The sequence below is a fragment of the Cebus imitator genome, unplaced genomic scaffold, assembly GCF_001604975.1.
Source record: "Cebus imitator isolate Cc_AM_T3 unplaced genomic scaffold, Cebus_imitator-1.0 Scaffold3, whole genome shotgun sequence".
Lineage (NCBI taxonomy): Eukaryota > Metazoa > Chordata > Mammalia > Primates > Cebidae > Cebus > Cebus imitator.
The window spans coordinates 567,478-581,687 of record NW_016107318.1 but is presented as its reverse complement, the minus strand read 5'-3'; the positions used below and the strand labels follow the sequence as shown (position 1 = coordinate 581,687).

Here is a 14,210-nt window from a genome sequence, read left to right as displayed (position 1 = left end):
GAAAATATGGCTTGGAATGACTGTCATAGTAATAGTGAGGTTAAAAGGCTTTAATGTGGGAATTTCCTTATGTTAATTATGTTGACTGAGCCATTTCCCTGAATACTTGGCCATCACATGGAGTTTCCGTTCCTGTTCTTTTCCTTTCCCCAAGACTAGTAGCAGCCAGCACACCGTTAACTATGTCCTTTACAACTCCATCCCCAAACCTGCCACTGATGGCCATCATCATATGCAGAGGCATTGAAGTAACATTTAAGAACATGAACCCAGGAGCTCAGTTTCTGGCTTTGAAGTCTTAATTTAATTTTTATTGGATATGTGACTATAGAAAACTTCATCTTTCTCTGCCTCAATTTCCTCTTCTGTAAAATGATGATAATATTACTTGTATGATTGTTTTGAGGATTCATAATCAGGAAATACCTGTCAAGTCCTTAGAAGAACTGAGGGTGGCAAATTCCCGCTAAAGCAAGTGTAAAATTAGGATTGTCAACAACAACCATTTTGGGCACTGGACAGTAACCAAAGCCAAATAACAAATGGGGAAACATTATTTATGAAAATCTACTAGAACTTTTGTTATGAACAGTAGACAAGTTTAAAGCCTTCTAGCATCGGACTCTCCTTTATCCCCGCAATCTCTCCATCCTTACTCCTTGACTATGTCATTGTGGAAGATACATCGGGGCAAGATTGGCCTTCAAAACCAGTGATGTTACTGCCATGAAGAACTGACTTGACTTGGAGTAGAGGGTGGAAACTCATGGCCAGTAGTGTTGTCAATGAAAGTAGTAAACACTGTAGAAAAAAAAAATGGGGAAAACCTGGCTCTGCTATCCTTTGGTTGTAGTTCCAGTTGGGATGACTGGAAAACCAGTCTGAAACATAACAGGGGAATATTAGAAATGAAGAAGCCATAAACTTTCTGTGCATTCTTAACCCACTGGGAAGCTAAACACAGGTACAGAGGAGACATGAGAGAACTTGGCAGAAAGTAAATAATTGAGGCTGACTTGTAAACTGCTTGGATTTTCAACACCCTTTCTAACATCCACTCATATCAACAAAGAGTGGAGACCTAATTACGGGCCCATGGTTTTTGTGCAAAGTCTCTCTGCCCAGTCATTAGCTGACCACTAAGCCATGCAGACAGAGGTGACCCTTAGGAGCCGAGGCTAAAAAATGAAAATATGAATTCAAATGAAACAGTGAGCAAAGTCATAAGCAGCCACACACTGTGGGCACAGATTCTGCATATTAAATACCGTCAAGATACTAAAAAGAAACCACCACAGCAGCAATTCTCAGGGGAAAGGAATCTTAATCCAGAGTTGCTAATGGTATATGATTTAAAATGTATAGTTTTCAACAACAAAAAATTTACAAGATATAAGATATATAAAGAGACAGAAAGTTGACGCATACAATAGAAATTGCCTCTGACGTGAACCCAGATGATAGATTTAGCATATAGAGATTTTAAAGCAGCTATTATAAGTATGTTCAAAAATTAAAGTAAAACTATCTTGGAGAATTAAGAGGAAATATGACGACAATGACAACAAATATGTAGTCTCATAGAGAAATAAAAACTATCAGGACCTAGAAATAGAACTTCCATTTGACCCAGCAATCCCATTACTGGGTATATATCCAAAGGATTATAAATCGTTCTACTATAAGGACACGTGCACATGAATGTTCATTGCAGCACTGTTTACAATAGCAAAGACCTGGAACCAACCCAAATGCCCATCGAAGATAGACTGGACAGGGAAAATGTGGCACATATACACCATGGAATATTATGCAGCCATCAAAAACGATGAGTTTGTGTCCTTTGTAGGGACATGGATGAACCTGGAAACCATCATTCTCAGCAAACTGACAGAAGAGCAGAAGATCAAACACCACATGTTCTCACTCATAGGCGGGTGTTGATCAATGAGAACACATGGACACAGGGAGGGGAGCACTACACACTGGGGTCAGTTGGGGGGAAATAGGGGAGGGACGGTGGGGGGTGGGGAGCTGGGGAGAGATAGCAAGGGGAGAAATGCCAGATGTAGGTGATGGGGAGGAAGGCAGCAAATCACACTGCCATGTGTGTACCTATGCAACAATCTTGCATGTTCTTCACATGTACCCCAAAACCTAAAAAGCAATAAAATAAATAAATGGGAAAAAAAAAAGAGAAATAAAAACTATCATTAAACGGCCTTAGAGACATTCTTTGCATATCATAGTCATTATACTGTAACCGGGTGGCTGGAGGACAGGCTCAGCTCCCTCCCCATGCTTGCTAAAGATGTAACCTGGTCTGTCCAGGTTCTTGGGCTCACTTGCCCCGGGAATGGGGAAAAGGCCCTGGCGGCACGGTGAGCTTACTGTTGGCTAAATATTGGACCCAAAGAGTTTAGCAGAAAACAGTTTATTAGGCAGAGAGAGAAAGAGAGTACTCCCATGTTGCCGTGGGAGGGGAATCCGAAGGGGATACCTGCACACGTAGGGGCAGGGGAATTTTAACCTGGGAGTTATTCCTGCCCCATTCAGGTTCTTCTTCAGTGAGAGGAGTTCTTTCAAACTTCCGCTGGAGTGATTGATCTTTGACTTTGATACTGGATTGGCTGCTAGGTCGGTAACTAGAGCCCCCTCCTCCCAGTTTTTCAAGGGCTTTTTAAGCAAAGGAGTTCCTGGAATTTCTACCTACCAGCAAGGGAAAGTCAGACAAAGAACTTTACGTTTGAAACCACTCTGGTCCCCGGAGGGGGTGTGGATGGAGGTATAGCACTGGGAAATTCCTGCCTTTGAAACACAGGCAATTTTCCTTAACACAGTACCTCAGTACCAGTGTGCTGTAAGTAAATTAACATTTTGTTTTACAAATACGGATAGTGTGGCTTCATTTGACCCAGAGATTGTGATTCAGTAGGTCTGGGATAGATATATATATTTGTAGTCAATTTAAAGCATTTGGAAATTATTTTCATAAAAAGAAAGAAATATTTAAGAAATGACAGCCATGCATGATGATTTCTTCCCTTGAGTCAGTATTCTAGATCGTTAATATGATATAAATAAATGTTTTCAGAAATAGGTTTTTATGTCTTTCATAAGATTTATTTAGTGAAAATGCTGAATTTCAAAAATTGATACTAATTGCAATAATTTTATTAAAGGTTTTTCAAGCTTCCTTTGAAGTGCATTGTTAGTGCAAGAAGTTGAGCTATATACCTTGAAGTTTTCAGGAAAATATTGTGAAATGGCCAAAGAAGGCATGACAATTTATATTTTTCTTAAAAATTTACATAAACTTTTTTTTTTAACTAATCAATTATTTTGCCAAGATTAAGGACATACCGGTGACACAGCCTCAGGAGCTCCTGACAGAATGTGCCCAAGGCGGTTGGGCTACAGCTTGGTTTTATGCATTTTAGGAAGACTAAGTCAAAAATCAGTACATGTATAATGTTACTTGGTTCCCTTTAGAAAAGGAAGACAACCCAAAGGGTGGAGGGTAGGGTTCCAGGTAATAGGTGGATTCAAAGATTTTCAGATTGGCAATTGGTTGAAAGAGTTTATCTATTAATAAAGACCTAAATCAATACAAGGAAGTGTCTGGATTAAGAATGGGGTTGTGCGCCTGTAATCCCAGCACTTTGGGAGGCCGAGGCGGGCAGATCACAGTGTCAAGAGATCGAAACCATCCTGGCCAACATGGTGAAACCCCCTCTCTACTAAAAAATACAAAAATTAGCTGGGCATGGTGGCACACACCTGTAGTCCTAGCTACTCGGGAGGGTGAGGCAGGAGAATTGTTTGAACCCAGGAGGTGGAGGTTGCAGTGAGCCAAGATCACGCCACTGCACTCTAGCCTGGCACCTGGTGACAGAGCAAGACTCTGTCTCAAAAAAAAAAGAATGGGGTTGTGGAGACCAGGGTTCTTATTATGCAGATTAAGCCTCTAAGTAGCAGATATCAGAAATAATAGATTGTAAACATTTCTTATCAGACTTAAAGAGGTGGTTCTGTCACTCTTAAGGTCTCTGTTTTAATGTTAATGATAGTCAGCTGTGCCAGAATTCCAATGGAAGTCAAGTATAGTGAGGCATGTCTGAACACCCGTTCCCATCATGGCCATAACTAGAGAACTTTTCCATAGTTGATTGTGTTTATTTTCTCTTTTACACTAAGTCATTGATTAAACTAGTTAACTTAGGAAGATGTTTTCCTGTGATTTGTGCAAACCCTGCCTGGTTCATCACATGGACTTTTGACAGTGCACAGTACATGCTGTGCACATCCATGTTAATAATTTCATTATATTTTAAGAAAATAGTGCAAGTCATTTATTAATAATTGACTTGAAAATGTTAGAATAGCATATATACTTGATTAAAAGGAGCTTGTCTCTTTAGTCTTACAGATTGGGGAAGTTTTATAGGACTTTGAAATGAATTTACTTCTTCAGAAAAAGAAATTAAAACCCAGAGAAGTAAAATGACTTGCCGAAAGTCATAAGGCTGACCCAATACTCATACTTCAGTGGTCAGTGCTCTTTCCTTTTGTACCTACAGTATAGTTTTTGCTCTCCTTATATTTATGGTACACATGTTTACATTTCTACAAATACGATTTTCACTACTATTCATATAGTTTTGTGAATCTTTACATCAATTATTTCCTGTCGAGTTTACTAATATTCTTTGGTGATTTTCAGATTGTATGAAAACTTATGAAATATGTTATATGTAAATTTTCAGTGCTGCAAAAGAAGTAGCACTCCAATATAAATTTAATTTTTCTCAGCAAGACAACTTTACTTTCTGCAGAAAGGGTGCTCCCGTTAGCCATCTTGCCATAAGAGGACATTGAACAAAGGAGGCAGGGTCATTTATATCTAATGCATCCGCCCTACTGCTGTGTCCTGATACCATTGGCTGGAACTGGACTTCACAGTCTAGACTGCACCTGGTTGGCTAACAACTTAAAAATTTCCTAAAGAGGTAAATGCAGAGGAGAACAAAGGAAAAGAGGAAGTAACTTGAGGAGTGCTTAGAGAAGCAGTTACATTTCCAAATAAGGAAGGGGAATAAGCTATGACCTAAGAATCGCCTGGGCTTGTCCAGGAATGTCAGGGCAAATATGTAGGTTAAAGTGTAAGAACTAAGAACACAGGATACGCTTACTTCTTTATTATGACTAGCAGCTATTTTAAGATTATTAGCAAAAGCTTTAAAGTAAAATAACCTTTGAAGAAACTGTTGTTTATTCGTAATGAACTAAGAGGAGAGCTTTGAAGAAGAACCTTCTACTTATTCTTACTTCCTAAAAAATAAATCTTGTTATTAGCAAAATGGCTTGAGTAGTCAAGAGTTGATTAGAGAAGGGCTGTGGAGTCTAAGCTCCCTACATGGGTTAGAATCTAAGTTGTGGTAAGATGCTGACCCCAAATTTACTACTATTTGATACCTTAGGTTTATACTCTGTAAAACTGGTATTATAACAGTGACTATTCCATTGTTTATGTTTTTATGTTGTCGAACGTAAAACAAAGTAACGTATATAAGCCAGTACAAGCATATAGTAATTGCTTTGCAAATGTTAGCTATCATAATATTTATTTCTCTGTGGTTTTTAATGAATATATATATGTGTGTGTGTGTATATATATGTTGGAAACACAAGAGTTTAGAAAAAGAGAAATGTATAAATATGTAACCCATCATTCTTGTGACAACTCCAGCAATACATAGAAAATAATAAATTGACAGAATTTAAATATTTTTTACTTTTTTGGGGAGATGGCAGATAATTCTCATTGATGATAAGTAGTTTGCCTTGTTTTTAATGTTCACCATTTGTTTTCACTACCAAAGGAAATAGACATTACAAAGGAAAGTACGTTGCGATTTATATTGTGCTAATCACTAGTTTAATTCAACAATTTGGTTCCACATTTATTGGAATTATGTATCATGTTATTGTAGGCATTGGGATTATAACTAAGAACCTTATTACAGTCTAGCAGGATATATATATAAAAATATATATATAAATGAATATGCATAGTATCTCATGTATATATCTGCATATATATAGTTTAATTGAAACAGGTAAGAAATAATTTAGAAAAGAACATTTATGATTTAAAACAAAAGACATTGTAGCATTAAATAAAGTGATATATACTAGTAAGAACTCTTAGTGCAGTTTCCGTTGCTGTAACAAAATACTCAGACTAGTTAATTTATAAAGGAAAGAGTTTTATTTAGCGTACGGTTCTGGGATTCTGGGGTCCAAGGTGGGCAGCCACATCTGGTAAGGGCCTCATGCTGCTGCTTAGAATAGTTGAAAAGTGAAAGGACAAGTGCAAGCAAAAAACTAATTCATTCCTATGAGAACTAAACCAGTCTTAAAGACTGTAGGACCGGGCACGCTGGTCCAGAACTTTGGGAGGCCAGTGTGGATGGATCATGAGCTCAACAATATGACACCAGCCTGGCCAACATAGTGAAACCCTGTCTCTACTGAGAATACAAAAATTAGCCAGGTGTGGTGTTTCGTGCCTGTAATCCCAGGTACTGAGGAGGCTGAGGCAGGAGAATTGCTTGAACCTGGGAGGCGAAGGTTGCAGTGAGCCAAGATTGTGCTATTGTATTCTACCCTGGGTGACAGAGCAAGACTCTTTCTTGTTGGCGGTGGGGAGGGAAAAAAGTTTTTAAGATAAAGACCCAATCACCTGTTGAAGACACGACCTCCCAACATGGCCACACTGGAGACTAAGCCTCTATTTGAGTTTGTTGGGAACAAGCTATATTCAAATGATAGCAAGTACCATGATATTTTTTCTCCAGTATATTTTGTATTGGCAATCTACTAAATTATTAAAATGTACTGATCTTCACTTTCTTATTCCTTACTGTACTTTTTTTTTTTAATTTTCTGAGATGGGAGTTTGGCTCTTTTTGCCCAGGCTGGAGTACAATGTTGCAATCTTGGCTCACTGCAGCCGTCTCCCAGGTTCAATTATTTCTCCTGCCTCAGCCTCCCAAGTCACCGGGATTACAGGTGTGCACCACCACGCCCCGCTAATTTTGTATTTTTAGTAGAGATGGTGTTTCACCATCTTAGACAGGCTGGTCCTGAATCCCTGACCTTAGGTGATCTGCCCGCCTTGGCTTCCCAAAGGGCTAGGATTACTGGCATGAGCCACAATGCCCAGGCTTACCGTAGTGTTTTGGATGACTGTAACTAAAGCTTTAAAACTCCCCTCCCTGAATTATCAATCAGTAAGACATTGCAAATTCCCAAATAGGTTTTAAAAGCAGAGGAAAATTCACTTAGAACAATAACTATAATCCTGCAAACAACAACAAAAATTAAAGTCCTCTTTTTAAAAACCACAGTGCTTCATAATCAGTTCAGTGTTTTTGACAAAATAGTAAGAATTGTGAGTTATGGCTCCAAGCCAGTCTTTTAATAGTGTGTTCTAATATTCCTAGCATTTTCTAATAATATGATTTATTCTGTTTTATTATAGAATTATAATTGCAAATTGCCTGTGTTTAAAATAGGTTGCATTTCAAAATTTTATTTGATGTCATTTGTTTGAATTTTCACATAGCTTTTGCCACAGAAATGTGTCAGCTTGTGAAGCCATAAAAATATTTTCTATTAAAACAAATATGTTAGTACTAGTTTAATCTGACTTATTTGTAGAGGAAATACAGTACAAGGTCAGGAGATGGAGAAAAAAGCAGTGTGTGTGTGTGTGTGTGTATGTATACACATATAAAAGTTAATGAACTTGTTGGGGAAGAAATGTCTTTTGGAAGTTTGAGCTGTTTACCATTTGTCTTGACATTTACCTAGCTCTATTTCTGTATCCCTTCTTCATTAGTAGTGCATTTCTCCACATACTACAGTAGTCTCCACACACTGTAACCCTTTTGAGCGAAAACCTACCAAGGTTGGGGTTTGCTGCAATCTCCCAGAGATTTCAGAGTTACAAATTTAAGTATTCTTTTCTTCTCTTTTCATCCAGTCACACCTTTAGTTTTTTTCTAAAGATCTGATTGTTCAGCCAGGTTTGAGAATTATTGCTTTTTAAAATCATACCAATGTGTCACCCCGTACTGCTTTGGAAGAATATATTTACATTTAAGAGAGTATCGTATTTAACCAGGTGACTTTTTATTTTACTCAATTAGTGAGAAGCATTGTACAAGAAAGATAAAGGGAACAAGGATTGGCATTGGATTGATCTGTGCACAGCCCAGCTGTTCTCGGAAGTTTATAACTTGGAACAGCTATAATAATGCATATAATATAGAATGATGAAAATGATAAGAAAAATACTGAATGTGTTGCTGGTTTTTTATAATATGAATGCTATAGATGCTGGTAGGCTAGAGACCTGAAAAAGTTAAAACAGTGTAGAAGGTTTTGCTCTCAGAGCTAACCCTATGGTAGCCCACCAGGACAGCAAGAATGTCCTTCTCACACATAGTTCCTGGCTGTTCTTGACTCTCCTTGCTTTTTCTGTCCTGTGCTCTGTTAGTACTTTATGGGATAACTGGTTAAAAACTAATTTAAACTTAAAATTCTAATTATTTTATTCAGGAATCTTTTTTAGAGCACCTACGAACAGTGTTTGTCTATACTCTATACCTGATATACCATACACAAATTTATATTTATGTACATTAAGCATTTTTGTGGACGTTATTTTGTTTTAGAATTATACAAGTAGGAAAAGTAATGTCAAAAATGTTTCCTCTCAATTTTGTAGATAACGTAAATGATCGTAGAGAATTTTGTACTTTTCTGGTCTTTGAATTTGTTGAATTGGATGGGAGCAGTGCTGGCTCCTTTGAATGTGCTCTGCTGATTCCTTTCAGTGTCAGTTTTAAATAAAGTGTATTTGAATGGAAGTAAGTTATTGTGGCATAAGTTTCTTACTGTCATAAGTATATTAGTTATTGTGGAGAAAAATTGCTAAGATGAAGGTATTTTTTTAAGACAAAACAACAGCAATTAATATGTATATATTAAATAAGAAAGTAAAGTCAGTGGGTAGTAGACCTTTCATTCCATTGCACAAATGAAAATTGTTTCTTGATTAGTAGTTATATTTTCTGTTTGTAAAACTTTTCACTGTATATAAAGTCTGTGATTAAATTTGTCATTATTATTTGATTTACTAAAAGCCATTTAGTTTCTGATTATACAGAAAGTAATTTGTTACGGTATTTTGTAAAGATGAAGAGTCCAAATAAAGATGTATAAAAAATAATTTTCTGATAGAGAGAACCAAAAAGTTATTTAATAAATGCCTGAGTTTATAACATCTCTTGAATGTAGACATGAGTCATATTACTTGAAAATGCTTTACTAAATAAGTTATCTTATAAATGAGTTACAGTTTAATTTTCTTTTTTTTTTATTTTAAGGTTTCAGCAGAGCAGCTTTACCATTTGGGCTGGTGAGGCGAGAATTATCCTGTGAAGGTTATTCTATTGATCTGCGATGCCCGGGCAGTGATGTCATCATGATTGAGAGCGCTAACTATGGTCGGACAGATGACAAGATTTGTGATGCTGACCCATTTCAGATGGAGAATACAGACTGCTACCTCCCCGATGCCTTCAAAATTATGACTCAAAGGTAAATATTCATGTGTTAATATCCTGTTTGAGCTGTTGTATCCAAGTTAGAAAAATTATTGCAGTTATTCCAAAGCAAATGGAATAGGCCACGTCTCAGCCTATTTATTAAACTGAGTTGGGTTTTTACCTACTAATGTTGATTTCTACACTTTATATTTTCATCAGCATTCAAATATGCAAATCATTTTAATATAGATCGACGTATCAGAAGACATACGTATCTTTTTGTGTTATATAAAAATAAAATAAAAAGCAAGAATAATATTTGAAATGTAATCTTGTTTTTTAAGGCTTCAAAAATTTGAAATACTTTCTGTAACATCAAGAATATTTAAGTGCCTGGGTCTTTGGCAGTAGTTGCTCCTTAACTTTTTTTTTCCTTAAAAATTTTTTTTTTATTTAAAAAGTTTTGTGTTTTAGAGCAGTTTTAGGTTCTTAGTGAAGTAGAAAGTACAGAGATTTCTCACATGATCTATATCCACACACGCAGCGTCTCTCACTGCATATACTTTGCCCCACAGCAATACATTTGTTAACAGTCTATGAACCTGCATTGACACATCATTATCACTCAAAGTCCATAGTTTACAATAGGGTTGACTTTTGGCGTTGTACATTTTTTGGGTTTTGATAAATGTATTCACCATTATAGTATCATACAGAATATAGTCATGTGCCACATAATGACCTTTTGGTCAATGATGAACTGTATGTACCATAAAATGCTGATATATCTGAACTGTTGCCTAGTGACGTCTTAGCCATCGTGAAGTCGTAGTGTGACACATTATCTTTTCTATTTTAGATGTGTTTAGATGCACAAACACTTAACATCATATTATAATTGCCTGTGGAATTCAGTACAATAATATGCTATTCAGGTTGTAGCCTAGGAACAATAGACTATACCTTATAGCCTAAGTGTGTAGTAGGCTGTACTATTTTGGATTGTTTAAATACACTCGTTGCTGTTCATGTAATGATAAAACAGCCTGACAAGGCATACTCAGAAAGTATCCATTTGTTAATGATGTATGACCAGTTTCACTGCTCTAAATATCCTCTGTCCTTTGTCTGTTCATCCTTTTTATCCTCCTAACTCCTGGTAGCCAAACATATTTTCCAGATTGCCTTATTTCACTTGGTAATATGCTTTTACATTTCCTCCATATATTTTGTTGGCTTGATCATTTCTTTTTAGAATGGAATAATATTCATTGTCTGAATAGACACAGTTTATCCATGCACCTACAGGAGGACATATGGGTAGTTTTCAGGTTTTGTCAATTATGGATAGAGCTACGGTAAACATCAGTGTGCAGTTTTTTCTGTAGATGTCAGTTTTCAGTTCTTTTGGGCAAATATCAGTGTGCAATTGCTGGATTGTGTGGTATGAGTATGTTTAGCCCAAAGTGGCTATACTACTTTGCATTTCTACCAGCAATGAATAGAAGTTCTTTTTTCTCCACATTTTTGCCTGCGTTTGGTTTTGCCAGCATTTGGTGTTGCCAGTGTTTGAAATCCATTCTACTAAGTGTATATTGCTGTCTTATTGATGTTTAAATCTGCAATTCCCTAATGACATAAAATGTTTAATATTTTTTAATGTACTTATTGCCATATGTATATCTTTTTTTTTTTTTTTTTTTTTTTTGAGATATAGTCTTGCTTTGTTGTCCAGTGCCCAGGTTGGAGCGCAATGGTGTGATCTCTGCTCACTGTAACCTCTGCCTCCTGATTAAAGCAGTTCTCTTGCCTCAGCCTCCCGAAAAGCTGGGATTACAGGCGTGCAGTACCAAGCCTGGCTAATTTTTGTGTATTTAGTAGAGACAGGGTTTCACTGTGTTAGCCAGGCTGGCCTTGAACTCCTGACCTCAGGAGATCGACCTGCCTTGGCCTCTCGAAGTGCTGAAATTACATGTGTGAGTCTTCTGTATCTTTTTTGTATCTGTTCAGTCTTAGCCCATTTTTTAAATTGTGAGGGGGTTTTTTGGATTTAGTTTTAAGAGTTCTTTATATATTTTGGGATAATAGTCCATCAGATATCTCTTCCTCAAATATTTTATCCCAGTTTTTGGCTTGTTTTCTCATTCTCTCCCGTTAAGAGATATTGAGGGAAGTCAGTCACTCCAGCAGAAGTTCTAAGACCCTTTCATTGGCCCAGGGCCTTGGAGAAGGTGGGGATTCCTCCCAGGATAAAAGTCCGTATCCACACACCTGGCCGGATTTCCCCTCTGACATACCCTTCCACACTCTTCGTGGAAGTCTTTGTTGTCTTTTCTTTTCTCTACCTAAATAAAATCACCTTTCTGCAACATTGCTTGGGTCTAATATTTACTTTTACAAGCCTAAGGCACACCTGCAGTGGTCCCATCGCTTATTCTTTAAAAAATTAAAAACCAAAAACCCACAGCATTCTCTCGGGGGAGCCATGCCTCACCAGCACCCAAGAAAAAACCCAGTTACAGTATCATTTATATAGTTAGTTAAGACTTAAAACATACAAACAAGCAAATAGAATTAAATAACAAGTTCAGCTTAATAAAGCATAAAACTAAGTATAGAATTCCTTGTATCCTTCAGTGAATTATATCCTTTTAACAGATTAAACAGTTTCTGGCTTTTCTTCCTAAAAGAAAGGTTTAGCTTTCCTCAGTAGGTTAAAGAAGTCGTAGAAAAAAGGCTATCAATATGATGGATGTGTTAAGCCAAGATGGAAAGTATGTTTTTGAATAGTAAGTGGGAATTTCTTCAAATAATATTCAGTATTTCTTCAAATATTTGAATATCTTCAAATAGTATACAGATAGCTAAGGTAAACATATTCTGGTTAGGTTCTAGTCTTTCTAGTTCAAACCAGTGCTTTTTTTTTTTTTTTAACCTTGTACATTGCCCAAGATGATTTTAAAAATAAGGAAGAGACCAGTTGTCTTTTCTTTAAAATTTAGATTTAAGGAATATTTGGCCCATAGTTATGATCATTCAAATTCAGGACATTATAAAATTTGACATCATTGTTTGAATGTTCAAGGCATTGTAGTTTATATTAAGGTGTTAAAGATGGTTATAAGTTGGTGCTTAGCCACTTTGAAAATAGTGCATTTGCCAGATGCAGTGGCTCACGCTTGTAATCCCAGCACTTTGGGAGGCTGAGGCGGGTGGATCACTTGAGTTCAGGAGTTCGACCAGCCTGGCCAACATGGTGAAACCCCATCTCTACTAAAAATATAGAAATTGGCTGAGTGCGGTGGCAGGCACCTGTAATCCCAGCCACTTGGGAGGCTGAGGCAGGAGAATCTCTTGAATTCAGGAGGCAGAGGTTGCAGTGAGCTGAGATCGGACCACTGAACTCCAACCTCGGCGACAAAGCGAGACTCTGCCTCAAAAAAAAAGAAAGAAAGAAAAAAAAGAAAATAGTATAGTTGAGTTAGGTAGAGATGAATATAAAGTATATGTATGTCCAAATGTGATAGCCGATCTCAATTCTTGGGTTGAAATGTAAATTCTGAGAATTTCTACTTTATTGAATTTGAACAATTTTCACTGAGCTTGTTTATTAGTTACAGAAAGTAGATAATATATCATTAGTTAATTTTGTGTTTTAAAAATGATGTGTTTGCTTTAAAGCTGTATAAATGATATCTCTTAACTGCAGCCTTCCCACATGTAAATACAATACAGAAAACTGCTGAGAATGAATATCATTTTTCCTGTGTTAGACACAGAACACCTCTTGGCATCTTTTTTGTTGTTGTTGTTTGGATTGTGGTACTCCTGGCATCTTAATTAAAATTTTTCTATATTTAAGATAGTGTGAATAATTATTGAATATGTAGAATAACTTGTCCTTTTTTAAAAACATGTTTTAAATCCCCAAACCCTAATAGTTTAGCAGATTTTTCCCTTCTGTATTCCTCAAAAAATGTGATAGTCTTGTAGTGAAAGAAGACATGTTTATTTCTTTATGTAGAAAGTTTCTCTTTGGAAAACTCACATTAAAACGTTAGAATTTTTCCATTAAATTTGAAAGCCCCCTTTTTTATACATGTAATGATAGAGATGTGCATAGACTTTTCAGTACCATTAAAATATGTTTGCATCGTATTTTACTCCTCATTCCTGTTGTTTTTCACCCCTTTTCTTCCATTGTTAACTCTTCAGCAGTTGAGAATCAAGTAAATAAATACACTTTTAATTCAGGCTGTGGACATGGTAAAAGTATTGTATTCACTCTCCGTTTTCTATTTCCTGTTCATTTAAAGGTGTGAAACTTCAGCTCTAGTAGCAGCTGATTATAATATACTTAAGTACTCTGAGTGGCTCATCCTAAAAAGTGAGAAATGAAATGCTTTCTTAAAATGATGCTTGTTTTAATATTTTATGGAATAGTCACCGTTTAGTACTTTTTAAAGAAAATTGTTGGGGTGGGGAAAACTTAAAAATTTTCTAAACAGTTATAACACTTTGAATTCATTAACAAACCAAAAAAAACAAATTCTACGATTACTTTGAAGTATTCGATTAACAAGTAAATTA

The 14,210-nt window shown here is 36.4% G+C and overlaps 1 protein-coding gene across 50 annotated transcripts in view; it reads left to right on the top strand.

Annotated features, from left to right (window-relative positions):
• Positions 1-14,210, top strand: part of ADGRL2 (adhesion G protein-coupled receptor L2) — a 416,957-nt gene that overhangs the window by 321,416 nt on the left and 81,331 nt on the right. For all 50 annotated transcript variants that reach the window (XM_037739295.1, XM_037739294.1, XM_037739348.1 and 47 more), the window contains one exon: positions 9,459-9,672. In XM_037739295.1, coding sequence (XP_037595223.1) covers positions 9,459-9,672 — 214 coding nt within the window. The remainder of the gene's footprint in view (positions 1-9,458; positions 9,673-14,210) is intronic.